Source organism: Hypanus sabinus, chromosome 11 (genome assembly GCF_030144855.1).
Source record: "Hypanus sabinus isolate sHypSab1 chromosome 11, sHypSab1.hap1, whole genome shotgun sequence".
Classification (NCBI taxonomy): Eukaryota; Metazoa; Chordata; class Chondrichthyes; order Myliobatiformes; family Dasyatidae; genus Hypanus; species Hypanus sabinus.
Window position 1 is genome coordinate 64,934,699 of NC_082716.1, and position 20,701 is coordinate 64,955,399.

At 41.3% G+C, this 20,701-nt stretch overlaps 1 protein-coding gene across 1 annotated transcript in view; it reads left to right on the forward strand.

The window, feature by feature from the left end:
- Positions 1-2,207: 2,207 nt before the first annotated feature.
- soat1 (sterol O-acyltransferase 1) overlaps positions 2,208-20,701 on the forward strand; it is a 57,685-nt gene continuing 39,191 nt past the window's right edge. The window contains exons 1-3 of the mRNA XM_059984547.1: positions 2,208-2,451; positions 2,930-3,057; positions 20,495-20,553. Coding sequence (XP_059840530.1) covers positions 2,955-3,057; positions 20,495-20,553 — 162 coding nt within the window. The 5' untranslated portion in view covers positions 2,208-2,451; positions 2,930-2,954. The remainder of the gene's footprint in view (positions 2,452-2,929; positions 3,058-20,494; positions 20,554-20,701) is intronic.

The following is a 20,701-nucleotide window of genomic DNA, read 5'->3' on the forward strand; positions in this document are numbered from 1 at the left end:
ACTCCTCCCTTATCAGATTACACTGCCTGAGAGCACAGGAAGCAGAGACACTGGCAGTGCAGAAGAGGGGACGAAACAAGCACTTTAGTTACCATTCAAAAGCTGCAAGCCAAGAGCTGGTAAGTTGTGCTAATACTATGATTGGCATGATTATGATGGATCAAATGGTCTGTTTTTGTGCTGTGAGGCTCCATGACTCCCACTTACTCTGCTGTCTTCAAAATACACTTCCCAAACCCTTAATATTCTCTTTCTACGAGAGTGAGAGGAGGCAAGAAAAAGCCTTGGTGAGTAGGATTAGAAAAAACCCCAAGGCATTTAAAACATGTGAAGAATTGATGAGAATGAAGGTAGGACTTCTCAGGGATAAAAGGTGGGAAATGTGTGCCTGTAGTTGGAGGAGATAGAAGAGGACCTTAACAAATATATTCTGCCTGTTGATCCATAAATAGTGGTGTTCCATGTGGAACTGCTCTTTGCAATTTTTTATAAGTAACTTAGCTGAGGAAGTTTGCAGATGACACAAGGTTGGTGGAGTTGTGGGTAGTATGGAAGGTTATGGTAGGACATTGCAGGATACTGAGCTGATCCGAGAAGCAACAGATGGAATTCCATCTGGATAGGTGTGAAGAAATACACTTCGGAAGGTCAAGCTTAAAAGGTTCATTTTTATTGTCAAAGTATGCATATACAATACAACTCTGCTATTTGTCTTCTCCAGATAGCCATGAAATAAATAAAGACCATAGAGTTGATGAAAAAGACATCAACTCCTCCCTGCATGAAACAAATCCCAAACCCAACTCACAGAAAAGAACAGCGACAATAGCATCAACCCCCCCATGACAATAACAATCCCAACCCCTCAACTGCAGAAAAAACAGCAACAATAACATCTGACCCCCTCACACACAGAGAAAAAAACAATAATAATCCACGATCCCAACTCCAAGAAAAGCAACAACAGTTCTCAAACCCAACTCACAGAAAAGAACAGTGACAATAGCATTAACCCACCACGCCACCCCTGTCAATTGGCCAGAAGAAAGAAAACATAAAAAAACTTAAGGAAAGAAATATAAAGTACAATTTGATGGCAGAATACAAAGTTAATGGAAAGAGACAGATTTTAGGGTCGAAATCCATAGACCCCTCAAAGCTGCTATGGAAGTTGATAGGATGGTTAAGAAGGTGGATGTTGTGTTGACCTTTGTTAGTCTTGGGTTTGAATTGAAGAGTAGATAGGTAATGTTACAGCTCTATAAAATTCTGGTTGCACCAAGCTTACAATATTGTGTTCGTTTCTGGTCACCTCATTCTAGGAGGAAAGCTTTAGACAGAGTGCAGAGGAGATTTAAATTGGATCCTGCCCGGATTAGAGAACATGTCCACTAAGGAAAGGTTGAAAAAAAACTAGGGCTTTTCTCATCCTCCTTCACTCAGAAGAGAGGAGACTTGATAGCGGTGCAGATAGTGTGGGGAGCCAGCACCTTTTTCCCTGGGTGGTAACGGCTAAAAGGAAATAACATGATTTTAAGTGATTGAAGGAAATTAAGGCGGGAGTGTCACAAGTGGAATTTTTTAAACACCGTGTTTTAAGCGAATGGAACGCACTGCAGAGGGTAATTTTTGGTCTTGGCAGCGATATCCACATACTGTGAATCTCTGAGGTGAAACTCGGGAAAAATGCTGTCTACGTCCAACCAAAAATTATGAAAGAATTGAGGGGGCGCTAAGGTAGCTTTGTGCTGGCCGCTCCGCTGCGGGGCGTTAGAATTCAAACCAGCGACTTAATTTATACGTGTGGGGTTTCTCTGGGTGCTCCGGTTGACTCACCGGGTAGATTAATTAAACATTCGTTGTAAATTGTCCCATGATTAAGTTAGGCTTAAATCGGGGTTGTCGGGGATTGTTGAGGTGAAAAGGCCTACCCCGTGCTGTATCACTAAATAAAAATATATACCCAACAAGTCTAGTTGTTTATAAACAAACAATAACAAAAATGGAGTAAACTTTCAGGGGTAAAGGCAAAATGCGATTGATCGAATGATTTAATGGCATTTTCCCCACGCGAAACCGTGTCAGCTGTTAAATATATAAAATTATTTAGGAATAAATATAACAATTATGCCGATAGGGCACTTTGTATTAATACCGGTTTTTAAGTTATTCTTTTGTATCCTTCCCGACAGACAATGAAGGTGCCCGAGACGGGGTTACTAGCGGACAGCACCACACCCCGCGCACTCTCGTCTCTCAGCGTCTCTGCGTCGGCACGCAGACGCCGTGAGTCACGTCGTGTCGGAGCGCCGACACCGGCGGCAGCTACATAGTATCGGCGGCGGCGGCAGACGGCAGACCGAGCAGCCGCGCGGTGTTGCTTACAGATTGCGCGTGGCGGGCGTTCGTGCCGGACCAAACGAGGAGCCGGGCAGTTGTTGCCGGTTTCAGGTACCGTATCCCTTCCTGTTCCTTAACTTCTCTCCCTTCCATCCCAACGTACGCTGGCTCCAGATCACGTGTTATACCTTCTGAATCCATGGACCAGACTCCTCGTATGTAGGGAAAATGGCCCGACGACGGGAACCTGCCCCAGTAGCTGCTCATAAGTCGCGTTTCTTCCCTCTTTGCCAATTTCCGTATCAAATAATGAGCCATCTGGCACATCGAACCGCTTTTAAAAACTGACCTTTGACCCGTTTAAATTTTCGAGATGTTACTGGTTAACGTGTTACTTGTTTTGGATTAGACATAATGCTCTAGGGAAGGAACATCCTTCACTAACTTGTCTGACGGTGAAAGCAAAAGTTTTGATGTGAAGTGGCTCGGCGTAGGCTTATTTCAGCCGCAACGTTGAGCTTAGTTGTCCGGCCTCCAATTCATTGCTTTCGGTTATTTTAAGTGTCTTCCCCCCACCCACTTTCGACAGGAAGCTGGTGGCGAGCGGGGCAACAATGACGCTGAGAAGCCGCCGTGTTTCTGCTAAGTCTTTGGATGAGGATGAAATGAGATCTTCAGAGGTCCCTGGGGCGGACTGCGCCAGATTGCTCAGTAATGGTGAGTTTATCCTCCTCCCTCGTGCTCGGCTGCATTCCGTTTCATGTCAGCAGGAAACGATGAAGGTAGTTTTGTTCGATTCTATAATTTTAAAAAAGGCTGGCGATTACTCCTTTGGCCAGGAAGCATGGAAACTAGAGAAACTGCAGGGTCTCGACCATTCATTTTCCTCTACAAAAAGTTGCCTGATCTTTTCCCTTCCCCCGACCCACGAGTTCCCCCAATAGTTTTTTTTTAATTTTGCTTTTGCCGGCTAGTTTGTAGGGCGAAAGTAATGCAACTAAATCGATGACTTTTGATCAGACAATGAATCTATTGTCACCAAGTTTACAAGGTTCCGGCAGTTTTGTATTTGTATGAAAAAGCTGCGAAGTCCCAAGTCAACGTACGTAGTCCAGTATGTGTAGTTAATGGCCATTCATAACATTGTTTTATCTCATCGCGGTAAGAGTGATTGGTTAAAACAAAACACTACTGTGGACTGGTGTTCACTGGAAAATGCTGAGGTGACTGCTTCAAGATGTATTGATTTTGGTAGAGAGTTATCAGGCAAAATATGGTCTGTGAATTTTCGTGCGTCATTGGGCATCTGCTTGTAAGGCGGTCCTAATGACTATCCTTCCGTGTGGATGTTGAGCTTTTAATGCTCGGATAGTAATGATATCGGATGACTGATGTTGATGACCTCCTCTAACAGTGTATCTTGAATTTTCGTGAAAATTCAGTTCCGGAGGGTAGCGTAGCGTGTAGACTTTGTTTTAGCCACTTGACTGATTACAAATCACTTGAAAGTTGCATGAATTTTTTAATAGATAAGTGTGAGGGGGTTCATTTTGGTAGGTCAAATATGATGGCAGAATATAGTATTAATGGTCAGACTCTTGGCAGTGTGGAGGATCAGAGGGATTTTGGAGTCAGAATCCATAAGACACTCAAAGCAGCTGCACAGGTTGACTCTGTGGTTAAGAAGGCATATGGTGCATTGGCCTTCATCAACTGTTACAGCTGTATAGGACCCTGGTCAGACCCCGCTTGGAGTACTGTGCTCAGTTCTGGTCACCTCACTAGAGGAAGGATGTGGGAACTATAGAAAGAGTGCAGAGGAGATCTACAAGGATGTTGCCTGGATCAGGGAGCATGTCCTTTGAGAATAGGTTGAGTGAATTTAACCTTTTCTCCTTGGAGAGATGGAGGATGAGAGGTGACCTGATAGAGGTGTATAAGATGATGAGAGGCATTGATTGTGTGGATAGTCAGAGGCTGTTTCCCAGGACTGAAATGGCTAGCACAAGAGGGCACAGTTTTAAGGTGCTTGGAAGTAGGTACAGAGGAGATGTCAGAGTTAAGTTTTTTATGCAGAGAGTGGTGAGTGCGTGGATAGTTACATGAAGCTTAGAAAAATTGAGGGCTATGGGTAACCCTAGGTAATTTCTAAAGTAAGTACATGTTCGGCACAGCATTGAGGGCTAAAGGGCCTGTATTATGCAGTAGGTTTTCTATGTTTCTATTTTTAGTTCTATTTTCCTTCCAGAAGAGATCCAACAGTTGAAGAAGATATACCTTCACTATGAAGAAGGAAGACTGTAGGAGTTAATGGAAGCTTCTGGAGGAAATTTTTTTTAGCCAATTGCTATTTCTGCTTCATTAGTATGAGACCCAGCAGATGAGCAGTCATAAAATTGCAAGAGTGAGGAGAGTGTAAAGGAAGTTAACATGCAATAGTTCCTTTAACATATTCCTGTATTGCACAAGTCTTGGAAGTATGAGATCATTGATTATCTCACGTGAGTCCAAAGTGTTCTGAGGCATAGTCATGATGCTGGTTTTCATGAATCAGGGAGGAGGAGCTGCCCATTCAGCCACTTAAACATTAAGTGAGCTAATACTTTCATGTGTTATCAGCCTTTTTCCATTGCTTTCTTAAGTAAATGCCCAAATCCTATCCCTGGATTTGTTTATAACCAGTGCTTTGCGAGGACAAAATTAAATGCTCAGTACTTGTTTAAGCAGCTGGTTGTAAGAGATGAGTAACTAAGAAGAGATTCTAGAAGTTTGAAAGAATGTGCAGAGAAGATTTAACTGAATGAGAGAATTGAGCAGATCAGCAAAAAATGTTTTCTCTCTGCTTATGGTAAAAAGACTGAGTGACAATTTGGTGTCCAAAACTGATAAGTCTAATGGGTGGTTGATTGAATCTCTTCCTTTGATCAAGATTATGCTTAGACTGTGCAATTAGCATAAAACTTTATCCATTAGCATACATCTCAGGAGGCAAATGATGTGGGGAAAGTCTCCAAGTGAAAAGCAGTTAGGGTTTGGAACCTGTCACGTACATGGGTGGAGGAGTTTGGGGTTTAGGTACGCATGGCAGAAAAGAACTTGCCAGGTTTAAGTCAAACTATGAGAAATGGATGAGGTAGATGGGCATTTGAATGAGTTGGGTATGGAGGGATATGCAACTGGCATATGGGTAGAGTGCTTGGAGTGGACATGTTGGGCTGAAGGACTGCTGAATGGTGAGTCAATAATTATCCAGCCTCTCGATAACCTAAAACCTTCAGTGCAGGCAACATCGTTGTGAATCTTTTCTGTACCTGCTGCTGGTTTTTGCAAAAGAAAAAGCAATGGCAGAAGTATTTGTTACATGTTTAGGAAGAAAGAACATATAATCTGAAGTTAGATAAATTGATAATAGTTGCAAGATGAATTGTTGTTCATTAAAGTGCAGTAGGCGAGAAGCAAAAAAAAATTGGGATGGGTATCAGGTAGTGAATGAAAATGGCAGGTAGCTGGAAACCCAGGTCATTCCTGTGAGCTGAGCACAGCTGCTCCTCGGACCAGTCACACAACCTATGTTTAGTTCCTCCAGTGTAGAGGAGACATATTACAAGCACCAATCTGCAATATACTCAGTACAGCTAATAGACCCATTTTCCCCCTCTGCCTGAGACATGGGTTAAATGCTGACCTTGGATGGCTATCTGCGTGCAGTTAGCAAGTTCTCCCTGTGACACCATGGGTTTCCCCTGCACGTTCTGGTTTTCATCCACTTCATGAAGGTTTGTGAGTTGTTGGGTTAATTTACCTCTAAATTGTCCCTAATAGAAATGGGATTCACAGAAGATTAGTGTAAATGAATGGTTTATCTGGATTTGGTGGGTTGAAGGAACTGGGATGGACGGATTGCTGGTATATCCTCAATGGGCTGAATCCCTGTATAATGGTATTTTAATTCTGTGATATTCAATAGCTGTCTTGTACTTATTTAGTGTTCACTAACTTCTCTGCCAAATCTATTAGTAAACTTACTGAACTAGATGCAGAAAGCACAGTTTTGTAAATTGGCAAGACTAGAGCATCTTAGATGAGTGGGGGGTGGGGGGGGGGGGGAGAAGAGATTTGTACGATATTTCAGCCGAACAATTTTTGGAAGTTCGGTGTGATTTGGAAACTCTAATGTGATTAGAGAGTTGAGCATCTCCGAGCATTGGGCATTTTGTCCTGTTTGGTTTCTCTTGAATAGCAGCTATTATGTGACTTGTTCATGCTCAGTTATTCCACAGAGTCAGTGCTGGAACATTTTATCCCTTGAGCCAAACCCCTGAACAGGACTGATTTATGATATTAAAGCTGAATTTTTTTTTCCTGGTCCCTTTGGGCAGCTTCAGCTGATCGATTATTTTGTAGTTCTCAATGTACGCTTGTGCATTTGTTAAAGCTGTGAAGTAAGTTGCAGGTTCAGCCAGCACCTGAAATATAAAGTGGGGCTGGGTGGTAGGGTTGTTATTTTGGAACAGATTTTCATCAGATTCTGCTTAACCTTTTAATATTTGCACTGAAAACAAGACCAACTAGGTCATTTATTTTCAATACTTCACAAAGCTCAGCAAAATTCTGTAGTAGTTTGAACCAAGTACTTGAGTTGTGTTAGACTTCACTTGTGCTTATTGCAAAACAGTGACTAGAGTACATTGTGTAAACTGCAGATTTTTCCCCTTATTCTGCTTTTGATCTGTTTATATGGGGTATCTTTGAATCTTGTTTAATTAACTGATTTGGTTACTGGGGCTATCCTTCAGCTTTGGCAAGTATTTCACATTTTTTTTTACGTGAAGGTGGATCATGTGAGTTATACAATTGTCATCTAAAGTGATCTTGATAATATCAGCATTTTTCCTTTGGATTTGCTCAAGTTTGCCTGCTAATCAGAATCAGGTTTATTATCACCGGCATGTGATGTGAAATTTGTTAACTTAGCAGCAGCAGTTCAATGCAATACCTATAGCAGAGAGGAAAAAAATAATAAATAGTAAATCAATTACGGTATATACATATTAAATAGATTAAAAAACATGCAAAAACAAATGCTGTATATATTCAAAAAAAGTGAGGTAGTGTCCAAGGGTTCAATGTCCATTTAGGAATTGGTTGGCAGAGGTGAAGAAGCTGTCCCTGAATAGCTGAGTGTGTGCCTTCAGGTTTTTGTACCTCCTACCTGATGGTAAGAGTGAGAAAAGGACATGGCCTGGGTGCTGGAGGTCCTTAATAATGGACGCTGCCTTTCTGAAATACCACTCCCTGTAGATGTCCTGGGTACCTTGTAGGCTAGTGTCAGGATGGAGCTGACTAGATTTACAATCCTCTGCAGCTTCTTTTGGTCCTGTGCAGTAGTCTCCCCCATACCAGACAGTGATGCAGCCTGTCAGAATGCTCTCCACAGTACCCATCTATAGAAGTTTTTGACCATATTTGTTGACATGCCAAATCTCTTCAAACTTCTAACTGCCCTAAGGTTAATAAGACTTCAAATGTAACTCTCATCAACAATTAAGTTATCAGGTTTTTTTTTGACTTAAACTATTTAAGTATGGAAGCTTAAGGTTTGGAGATTTTCATAAATTTTTCCTTTGTTTCCTTTTATCTGTCTTTTATCTCCTGCGTAAGCCAGTGTTTCCCTCTTTACTGTCATTCATTGTCTTTGGCCTTTCCTTTTTCTTTATTAATGTATTCTTAAATTAACAAGGAATTGATATGCCCTGCTAGAACAAAATCTGGCAGAACATTGTTGAAAATGCAAAGTGTATTTATTATCAAACTTTCTGTATGTCATCATATAATGCCGTGAGATTGATTTTCTTGTGGGCATTCAAAGCAAACACCAAGAAACGCAGTGGAATCCATGGAAAAACTACACACACAGATTGACAAGCAGCCAATGTGCAAATGACCACATTGTGCAAATACAGGAAGGAAAAATACCAAATACTGAGAACATAAGTTGCAGTGTCCTTGAAAGTGAGTTCATAGGTCGTGGAATCAGCTGAGTAATGAGTGAGTGAGTGAAGTTGTCCAGTCTGATGGTTGAGGGGTAATAACTGTCCCTGAACCTGGTTTTGTGAGTCCTACAGTACTTTCTTTCTGATGGCAGTGAGAAGAGAGCATGACCTGGGTGGTAGGGACCCTTTATGGGTGCTGCTTTACTGTGTCAGTGTTCCTTGTAGATGTACTCACTGGTGTTGAGGGCTTTACCTGCGGTGGTCTGGCCTTAATCCACCATCTCTTGTAGGCTTTTCCATTCAAGGGCATTGGTTTCTATAACAGACTGTGATGCAACCACTCAACGTCCTCTCCTCCACACATCTATAGAAGTTTGTCAAAGTTTTCAGTGGTATGCCGAATCTTCTCAAACTTCCAAGAAAGTAAAGTGTTGATGTGGCTTCTTTGTAGTGGCACTTGCACGCTGGGCCCGGGACAGATCCTCTGACCGAAGAATTTAAAATGACTGATCCTGTCCACCTCTGGTCCCCTAAGGAGGAGTGGCTCATAGGCCTCCTGGATTCCTCCTCCTGATGTCAATAATCAGCTCTTCTGTTCTTGTTTAGTAACCTCCTTTGATTTGACCAACAACAGAGATGTTGTCAGTAAACTTAAAAATGGCTTTGGAGCTGTTCTTAGCCTCTTGCTCATAAGTGAGTAAAACAGAGCTGAGCACACAGCCTGGTGGTTCTCCTGTGCGTCTGCGGCATTCTGCTGCAGTGCAGCCCAGGGTTGTTTGTTTTTGATATTTAAATTGATGAATGTAACAGCGTCATCAAATAACAACCAATATCGTTGGTGGTCTGCTTTTTCACTGCTGCATTTTTATTTTAACTGGACTTACTTTTTTGCTCCTTTTTTTAAAATTATATAGTTTTTGTAGAGTGTGTTTTGTCCTTTCACCACTCTTTTCTCCACAAGGTGTTGCCTCGTATATGAAGTATGTTATGAACTGTATTTTCAATGCCTTTAATTTTTTTCCTCTGGACTAATTGTGTTTTATTCGCTCCATCCTCTGAGTTATACTTGTTGGAGGTAGTGGACTTAGGTGTTTATATGCTTTTATGTTAAGGTTTTAAACTGATGACATTGTGAGCTTTCTTCAGTCCTTTTAATATCAGGTGTCCTTTGTGTAATCCAGATTAAATCACTGATTTAACAGGGCTGAATCAATTGCTATTCTGTTCACATCAAGCAATTTTTAATGCTATTTGCTCAAGAATTGGAATTTAAACTGATTTAAATTCTCACATGTGCTGAGGTGTAGTGGGAAAAGTTGTCTTGCACACCATTCATACAGACCTGTTCAGTATAATAGTGCATAGAGGTCACACAAGGAATAATAGTGCAGAATGAAGAATGGCAGCTTAAGAGAAAGTGCAATGCAGTTAAATAATAAAGTGCAAAGGCATAATGAAGTAGGTTGTGAGGTCAAGAGTCAACAGTTCTATGAAACTGTTCAGTATTCCCAACGGTGGGATAGAAGCTGTACTTGAGCCTGATGGTATATGCTTTCAGCCTTTTGTATTTTATGTCTGATGGGAGGAGGAGGGAGAAACGAGAATGTTCTTGAGGCTGGGGTCTCTGTCTATGTTTCTTGCTGCCTCAGTAAAGCAACCAGTGTAATCAGGGTCCATGGAGGGGAGGCTGGTCTCCATGATGTGTTGAGTTGTGTCCACAACTCTACAGTTTCTTGTGGTTGCAGGCACTGCTATTGGCATATCATGTTGTGCTACATCTGGATAGCATGCTTTCTGTAGTGCTTTTTGATTTTGAACATGTCCTCAATGCTGTGGAGGTTAATGATGCAACTGGCTGAATTGACAACTTTCTGCAGCTTTTTCCGACCCTGTGCCCCTCCATATCAGATGATGATGCAACCAGCTAGAATGCTCTCCATGGTACATCTTCGGTGATGTGTCAAGTCTCTTCAAACTCCTAATGAAATATGGCTGCTGTCCTGCCTTCTTTGTAATTGTATCAATATGATGGGCCTAGGATAGATCCTCAGATGTTGACACCCAGGAACATGAAACTGCTCACTCTTTCCACTGCTGATCTCACAACGAAGAGTGGGTGTGCTCCTTCCTGAAGTCTACTATAAATTACTTAGTCTTGCAGACATTGAGTGCCAGGTTGTTGTTTTGACAGTATCTGGAGCTTGTTAATTGGAACTGAGGGTATGATTGTGTGGAATGCTGAGCTGTTATCAAGCAGCAGCCCGATAATGCTATTGTCCAGGTGACTGAAGGGTAAAGTGGGAGCCGGTAAGATTGCATCTGCTGCAGACCTATTGTGATGATAGGCAAATCGCAGCAGGTCCAGATCCTTGTTTAGATAGGAGTTGATTCTGGTCATGACCAACCTCTCAAGGTACTTCATTGTAGTAGATGTGAGTGCAATCGGGCAATAGTCATAGAGGCAGGTCCGCCTGCTATTGGACACTACTATGATTGTCACTCTTTTGAAGCAGTTGGGAACCTCCGATTGCAGCAGTGAGAGTAACTATGTCCTTGACTACTCCCGCCAGTTGGTTAGCACAGGTTTTCAGTGCCCTTCTAATTACACCACTGGGGCCTGATAAACTGAGGGTTTATTTTCTTAAGAATCAGAATCATTTTATTGCCAGTATGTGACACGTACCACGATTGATGGTGATTCAATAAAACAGGAGAATGCCATAACAAATAACACAATGCCAACAACAATTTACAAGACAATAGCGCAAACAGCCTTCAGCAATCAACAATTAGCAGTATGGTCACGTGCAAAATATCAATAATCAAATGTAAGGATATGAGCAGATTAAATAATTATCAACAGAGAGCAGGAAAGACAAGGATGTAGTGTAGGGACGGTTAGGGTATTACACCTGAGTGAGTTTTTTTTCAGTAGCTAAATAGCTACAGGAAAGAAGCTTTGGAGATGATGTTTAGTCCTGATGGCAATTTGGTGAATTGGTGACTGCTAGGGTTCGCGGAGTCAGCAGAAAGTTTTTCAGCTCTTCACTCTGGCAATGTCTTCTATCGTTGGTTACTGACAGCCAGTGATCTTCGTTGAGTGGTGGAGGGGGGGGGGGGCGGAGAGAGTGGAGGCTCTGGGAAATCAAAAAGTGATTCTTTCAATGATGGCTGAATAAAAGTTCAGGATACACCCAGAGATTTTAAGTTGAAAGATGTTCTGACATTATCTTCTAGGACAGATCACAGGGTCACTAGATACTGAAGGGATTGGCACCGGTGTACTTTTATTCTCTGTTTCAAAGCATGCATTGAAGGCATTGAGCTCATCTGGGAGGGAAGCATCACAGCCGTTCATGGTGTTAAGTTTCACTTCGTTGGTATGCCTGGAAACCCTGCCAGATCTGATGTGCATCCAATTCTGTCCTTAACTTCAAATGGGATTGTTTACTCACTCTTAAAATGACCATCTGCAGGTCATAGCTGGACTGCTTAGTATACTTCTGGATCACTGGCCTTGAATACCACAGATCTTGCCCTCAGCAGAATTAGTATGGTGAAAACTGCACACAGTAGTCCAAGTGTGTACTCACCAACACCTGTATAGCTGTTTTTAAAAGAAAGTAATGTTACTGTACTTGCATTAAGTCAAGTCAACTTTTATTGTCATTTCAACCATAGCTGCTGGTACAGTGCATAGTAAAAATGAGACAATGTGTTTCAGGACCATGGTGTTACATGACACAGTACAAAAAAACTAGACTGAACTATGTAATTTAAAAAAAAACACACAGAAAGCTACACTAGACCCCAGACCTACACTGGACTGCATAAAGTGCACAAAAACAACGCAGGCATTATAATAAATAATAAACAGGACAGTAGGGCAAGGTGTCATTCCAGGTTTCAGGTATTGAGGAGTCTGACAGCTTGGGGGAAGAAACTGTTACATAGTCTGGTTGTGAGAGCCCAAATGCTTCGGAGCCTTTTCCCAGACGGCAGGAGGGAGAAGAGATTGTATGAGGGGTGCATGGGGTCCTTCATAATGCTGTTTCCTTTGCGGATGCAGCAGCGTGTAGTGTAAATGTCCGTGGTGGCAGGAAGAGAGACCTGGATGATCTTCTCAGCTGACCTCACTATCCACTGCAGGGTCATGCGATCGGAGATGGTGCAATTTCCAAACCAGGCAGTGATGCAGCTGCTCAGGATGCTCTCAGTGTAACCCCTGTAGAATGTGATGAGGATGGACTTTTCTCAGCCTTCGCAAAAAGTAGAGACGCTGCTGGGCTTTCTTTGCTATGGAGCTGGTGTTGAAGGACCAGGTGAGATTTTCCGTCAGGTGAACACCAAGAAATTTGGTGCTGTTTACGGTCTCTACCGAGGAGCCGTCGATGTTCAGCAGGGAGTGGTCGCTCTGTGCCCTCCTGAAGTCAACAACCATCTCTTTTGTTTACATTAAGGGACAGGTTGTTGGCTCTGCACCAGTCCGTTAGCTGCTGCACCTCCTCTCTGTAAGCTGAGTCATCGTTCTTGCTGCTAAGACCCACCACAGTTGTGCTATCGGCGAACTTGATGATATGGTTTGAGCTGTGTGTTACAGCACAGTCGTCGGTCAGCAGAGTGAACAGCAGTGGACTGAGCACGCAACCCTGGGAATGATAGACTATGTGGCAATGATAGACTATGCACCACACTGAAACCAAACAAATCTTTCTTTTTGTTTCTTTCCAAAATGCCAGTTTTTCCAAATCTGTATCCTGGTTAATTGGAGCAGCCACTTAATTGGGATATCCCTTGAAGAACAAAAACTAATTGAGAAGATAGCTGGGATTCCCTTCACTTATTTGAGACACAATGCTCCCTTTGACTGTAAAGGAACAAAATCAGTGCAGACATCAAGTGCCCACTATCCGCACAAGGTCCGTTTACAGTCATCAATTAGGAAGTAATACATAGTTTTAGAGTATGTCATGGTATTGATAGTGTTGTAATTTCTTCTGTGTTTCATTTAAAAACGTAATTTGCTACTCCGTTAAATGGTAGTTTGTCTTTTTTATATACTTAACTATTTCTGTGAAATATCAGCTAATTGGGGCAGCTGCTTGAATTGGGCCAAAGTGTCCTAATGTGTCCCAATTAACCAGAATCCACCGTATCTACCTTGTTGTTTTTCCATCCAAAGTGCATGACTTCAGAGTTATCCATTGAAGTTTCTTTTGGTTATTCATTCCATTTATGTAAGTTGACTTGAGTCCTCTTTGTATCTGGTCATTGTTCAATATCTCACACATCTAGTGTCCCATATCCTAGTTATTGATCTTATTGATAGCTGAGGCCCAAACACAGTCTGCAGTTATAGTTATTGGACTAAGCCTACTGGGTGCAATTTGTGGTGGATGTTTACTGTTGGATTGCTGCTTCTGAGGAATGGTTGGAAAGTGTATTTGAGCTGTTCCTCACAAGTAATCAACAGAGCTGACCTAAGCTAAAGTTGCAGGCTGCGTTAGCAGCTAGGCAGGAGCTGTTTCTTTCCAATACTTGAATATTGTGATGGTTTCATCAAAACTCAAGCATGAAAATGTATCCAAATGCTAAACAGGAAGTTTCTTTTAGTTTCCTTTTATGTTGTACAGTAGTGTAAGCTAGAGTGGTGGTAACTTCATTAGTTAGGATAATCATGTAGAAATCTAATTTGGGCAAGGTGGCAAGTTATTATTCTTATTGTTCATAGGTTTTGGACAGTAGTAGCACAGATGTGCTCTTGATTTCTATGGACCTCAACCTCCAGTTCAATGGTCAAGTTAGAACTTGTAGCAAGTAGTGATTTTGCGTACTCTGTATGTTGTAATTTGAAGCAGAAGTCACAAATCAGGTATGTAAAAGAATAAATATATTGCCTTGTGTCTGGACTAGTTTGCTTGATTTGCATCTTGCCCATCCTGTCCTCTAGATTACATATCCACCTATTTCGTGAAACACAGACTGCAAAATTTAGTCTACAGAACCTACTGTAACAGTTTCCAGTTATTCTTTAAATTTAGTCTTCTAAACCTGTGACTTCCTTCACTTGGAAAAGTAAGGGTGAACAGTTCTATCTAAATCGCATATACCATTCAGGTTGTTGTTTACCTGCAGCCTCTGCTAGATGGGTTGAAAGGATACCCTGGTGCTGCAAGTTCCTCTGATTGTGTGAACTTAGATCTAGGTCCTGCAGCTCTGAATTCCCTATCCTGTAAAACAGCACAAAGTTAGTGGAAGAAAGCGTTGCCTTTTATGAGAGTAATTAATAGGGACGGCGAGCTTGATCTTGTCAGATATTCCCAAATTTGACAAATTAAAAATGTGGGTAAAATTCATAACCTGGTGATTGAATTTGCAGCTTCCTTTTAAGTACATGTGTCAGCTATTTGAGCTTTGCAGTTCTTTAGAGAACTAGGTCAAGCCCATGGAGTTCTGTGGAAGAGGGGAAAATATTTTTAGAGTACTACTTTAAAGGGATCAAATACTAGTTTATCTTGAACTCTATCTCTGAAGTAACTTAGTTTGCAACAATAAGAAAATCTGTTGTTTGTCTTGATACTGAATTTATCCATTTACATCTTTGGCCATAGTACTGTGATAACAAATTATCCCTTGGTCAGCACAAGTAAGATGGATTTTGTCATTCTGAAATTTGCAAAACAATTGAGGAGGAGTCCAGTTCTTGCTCTTTTTCACAACAATTGTTTATAAGGTTAGATAGGATTGCTTGAAACTGCAGACTTCTTTCTCTTTGATTTGAGGCATCGAAGTTGAGAGTCCATTTGTGCTTTTCTCAAGAATTTTATCAGTAGAAAATCTCCTAATATTGGTGTCATATCCTTGTCAGATTCTGTGAAAGCTGACAGGTTTTTCTTTAGAGATTTCACAGGATTGCATATGTCTGTCTTTTTGTGGGATGAGTGAAGTCTTTGTTTTAGTTCTAATCAAGCGTATTCCTCCAATCTTTTACTGTACATAGTGCAACTTCCACAATTTTGTGCAGGACTTGTACTTCAGCACTCGTGCCTCAGCTCCAATTGGTCCATTGATACTTCCCTTGCATTTCTGAAATCTAGTTCCATATTAAACCTCCAACAAACTCATAGCCAGAGCTATCTTGAATATGCTTCTTCCCCATCTCCTGCCTCCAGAAAGGACTCCATTCCATTCTGTTTCTATCAATTTGCTCCAAAAGTGAAACTTTCTATGCAGGTGCCTCTAAAACTTCTTTCTTTCATAATAGTGGTTTCTCCTCTACCATAATGGATAGTGTCCTTGAGGTATCTCATCTATTTCCACACCTCCGCTTTCACTCCGTCTTCCTCAGAACAGAACCAAAACAACTTTGTCCTTGCCTTCTGCCTACCAGCCTAAGCATTCGACAATTACTGTCAACTTGAGGAAGCTTTCACTACCAAATGCAGATTATCCTCCCTTTCAGCATTTTTCTGAAGGGATTTCTTTTTTTTTGTGACAACACAGTCCCTCTTCATTCCCCACACACGACTCTGTGTTGTGACGTTTTCACATCTAGCTGTAGGAGCAATATAGGGCTTTTCACTGCTTCCTTTCCCACCTCCAGGGTGAAGTTGCAGTACATGATTAGAAATGCAGACCTTCGCCTGCATTTAGTTAAATTAAATAAGTAGTACAAGAATAGAAATAAAGTAATGACGTAGTATTCAGGGGTTCAATGTCCATTCAGAATCGGATGGCAGATGAAAAGAAGCTGTTCCTGATCTGTTGAGGGTGTACCTTCATGCTTCTGTACCTCCTTCCTGATGGTAGCAATGAGAACAACGCATGGCCTGAGTGATGGGGCTACTTAATGATAGATGCTGCCTTCGAGACATCGCTCAAAACTTCCTGAATTTTTAGCAGGGTGCTCTCTCTTACATGGTTTTGAAAAGGATCTCTTGGCTTTTTTAAAATTTTGAGTTAAGAACTTTAATCTGATATTGCCTCCAAGCTCGTTCAAAATTGTCTCTTCGTTCTAGAAATAGCCCTCCGCAAATCATACCTGGTTTTCTGGTACAGGCCTGGGTTGCTGGACTTGAATGTCACAGATCTAGTCTTTAGCAGACAACTTATCTCCTGGTTCATCCACAACATTTGGTTTCGGAATGTACAGTAAGTTTTTGTAGGCACACACTCATCCACACAGGTTTTAATGAAGTCGGTAACAACTGCTGCATACTCAAATTCAGAGTCAAAGATGAATCCCTGAATACAGTTCGGTCCACCGATTCAAAGCAGTCCTTGTAGGCACTCTGGGATCGAATGAGTCAATGAAACAGAATCTGAGGCCAAGAAAAGGCAAGAGTCATTTTACTTATTACTCAGTGTCATTTCTTCAGTATTTCTTTCTGTCTGTCTGGTTCAAAGCCCCCAAGAAATTTCCTTTATTACTGAACTACCACAGTTTGCTTTGCGAGAATGTTTAGGTCCTAATGCGTGGCACTATCTGCTATTTGGACAATTTAATTGCCAGCCCAGATAGGCCAGAAAGGCAGCGTGTCGAGAATCGGGTGAGGATTGCTCTGGGCTCCAAGCCGATTTGACGAGGTCGAGAATAGCTTCGACAGCAAACTGTAAACCCGGAGCAGAGTCTGGGTCCGAATGCAGGGTATGATCTGCTGTTTAGACAATCTAAATGCCAGCCCAGATGGACTGGGGGCTCCTTACTCAGCAGCACTGCTTCTTTGAGACTGTCCCCAGCTGCTGAGCCTCGTGTCTGCGAACTTTGTTGCGATTTGCTCCGCTAATTTGATGAACTGAATACTGGGGTCTGCTTTGGGCTGCTCCGGAGATTTGAATCTAAGGATTCCAATTCATTTTGGTTCGGAATGCTGTTGTTGTTGCTCGCTTCTATTTGCATAATTAGAAAATTATGGGATCTGTGACCGTGGCTGCTGGAATCTGGTGAGTGAGGTTGGTGATAACGAGAACCATTAGGAGAGAAGTGAAAGGTAGATGGGGAAGAGATTGAAAGGGGACAAGGAGAGTTGATGGGCAAAGTGTATGGGTAATAGTTTGAAACCATGTGGAGAATAAACTGGGTGATGGTGGGTGGCAGAGAGTAGCGTACATTTGCATCTTTGTCTCCTCTGGAAGGGCTGTTTTGGGTCATGGTTCGTATTGAGGAAGGAATTTTGAGAACAAGTGTACATTTGCTGTGACTTACAGGGAAAGTGTTGGGGGTCAGGGAGGGAGAGGTGGATAGGAATGGTTGAATGGACTTTGGAGGGAATGTGCTGTCGAAGGCAGACAGGGTGGGGAGGAGATGATGTGGCTGGTAGTGGGATATCGTTGCACCTGATGGAAATACCAAAGGATATTGTGCTCTGTGGAGGGTGGTAGGGTGAAAACTGGATGAGGGGAACTCGATCTCTAGTGTGTCTGGAAGGAGGTGGGGTGAGTGCAGGTCTGATAAATAGAGGAATTGAGTGACATTGCTCCATCAGCTGCAGGTCCCTACTATATGAACACTTTTTAATAGGAATTTCCCTTAAATCTTTCTGATTTCTGTGCACTTTGTAAGACATTGCCTTTAAGGCACTGTCCTTTGTTTTGTTACAGTGCAGAAAACGGTGACTTTTTGTCGTGTCCATGTATAGAGACCTATGTAGTAAGTTTTTCTTATTCCCATTTAAGTTCCAAAATGACATGCTGTTCAGTAATGTTAATTCCATGATATAAACACAAAACAAAGCGTAAGGAGAGCATTGGTGGGTGAGGAAAAATAATCTTTGTCAAGGCTGGATCATAATCAGCATTTGAAATTTGTATATCAAATTCAGATGTTGGTGATGATCTGAATTACCAAACATACATGAGTCTCATGAAATCCCGTTCCATTCATTTGTAAGTAGACTACTTTGGCCCATTCTTTGCCAGCCATCCAGTGTCCATTGATACCAGTCCTTGATTCCAGCACTTGGTCTATAGCTTGTTATACCATTGCATTTCCAATACTCAACTAAATATCTGAATGTTCCATCTCTTCGAACAATAAGTTCAAGATATCAGCTGTCCTCTGGGTGAAAAATTCTTCTGTCTGTGCTGACCTAAGACCAATTCATTCTAGTGTTAGATGCCTCAACTCTGAGGGGGGAAGGGGAACTTTCCAGCTATCTGCATTCGCTGTTGGATCCAACTTTAGTCTTCTCTGCTCTAAGGAAAACAAACCAGCCTATGAGCCTCTTCTTATTAATGCTCCATCCCAGGCAGTTTCCTAGGGTGAATCTTCTCCTGCTGTCCACCACTGTAATCTCACCTTCCTTTAGTGTGTTAACCAGAACTGCACACAGTAATCTAGCTGTAGCCCAGCTAATGTTTTGTGCTATCATGCATTCTGCTTCAACATTTATGTACCAACAGAAGAAATTTCTATTTTCCAATAGGCTAACTAAAGCTGCAATAATCCCTTTAATTATTTGTTTGTTGCCCTTCATTAAAATCATACTGGCCTAACAAATATGTAGTCTTGCCATTACAGTAACTCATAATCACGAGGAATTCTTGTTCATTCAAATGTTCTAATTGGGGGACATTTCTCTTCAGTTTTTAAAACCAGAGTGACTGGTTGAGAATTGACCTGCTTCATAATTTAAAATGACAGCCATCCACAAGTTAATTTCCTATCTCTTTTTCTGTTACATCACGCAACGCCAAATATTAGTAAATAAAGATTAATTTTGCAATTTTAATATTAAGGATTCCAAAAAAAATCTTGCTTCAAATTATTTGTTAACCGATTTGTGGACTAAGATGCTTTAAATTTCCTGATGACCCATTGTATCATACTTGGATATTATATAGTATGGGGGCAATTCAGCCCTTGTGTAATCCTGTCGGAGTTCTAATGCCAGAAGGACCCTACTGTCTGAATATTAATAAAACTAATTAGTGGCTAGTTTCTTTAAGCCTTTAAAGAAACAGTCTTAATTTTGTTGTATAACAGCATGGAATTGGCCCTTTTGACCCTCTGAGCCTGCACTGGTTGAAGACCCTATTATGCATTCTCTCCACATTTCCATCATTTCACTCCAGATTCTACCAATCTCTAAAGTACCAGGGCAGGAGTGTGTGTGCCTGAATTGGTGACCATTTGCTTAAAAGAAATTCTCCCTCATTCCATGATCATTTTGAGCATAATAATTATGGATTTTTTTTAAAGGAAAGAGCCCGAGTCCTGTTGCTTATTTACATGTATTCGTTATTTTATTAATAAAAGTGTAACAGACAGATCGAAGCAAATGAAGCATTTTAGAAAACCTGTTAAATTATTCATCTTTTAAAAGGATAGTGGAAAAAAATTTCTACATAGAATTGCTATTGTGCCTTATAACAGAAATATGAATGTAAAAATTGTAAGCTGTGGTGTATATTCATAAAAGATCAAGGAAAGAGAAAAAAACACACTTTACTCTCAGTGGAGACTTTTGTTTATTTAGTGACAAATGTTTTAACAATGACAAATATTTATATCTAACTTGCGCTTGGTTGTTTTGAGAGTTGTGCATGTGTCATTAGTTTCATCATTAAATATACTACTATAATTAGACCTGGCCATGTTCATTACTGAAAACAATGACTCACATGAATGTCCATGGAGACGCTAAACTACATACAGTATGGACCACTATAATATCCAGTGCTCACCCTCGTACAACTACTAAAACAAAAGCAGAGTGAAGCTAATGGTAACTGGCCCAGCTGCTTACTATCCAATGCAGATCTGTATGGCAGGGTCCGTGAGGATTTCACAAGTATCATCCAATGTAAGCTGATCTGAACCACCCAGCTGACATCAAGCCGGCATCAGAATATTTTTTTGAAATCAAACAGTGGCGCTGCATGCCACATGCAAAGAAAGTTTTTATGCATGCCATAGTTTCACCATCTCTGTATTAGAGAGTTTAGAGTGGCCGATGAGCTATCAGGTTGCCATCTTGCCTAGAAACATCTTCACTCATGATTTAGAAATCGTAGGATTTTAACTGGAGTAGCTATTTTGTGGAGATGTTATTTTCTTTTTTTTGTTTCTTTGCCCCCTCACCCCCCAAAATAGGTTATCCTAATTGCTTCAAGTACACCTCATTCTGTTTGAGTTTACGTGAGTCTTTGTTTTCTTTCAGGAAAAGTAGATGCTGACTATGCAATCAATAAAAAGATGCAACTGAAGCGGAAGGCTGAGGTAACGTTTTGAATGATTGTTTGATTTATAAACTTTTCCTGCCCAGGCTTTATAATCTGATGCTCCTGTGCCTGTTCACCTAGAGTGGGATCGGGGTAGGTTGTCACTCACAAGGTAACATTTCTTGTCTTTGAACCAAAACAGTCAC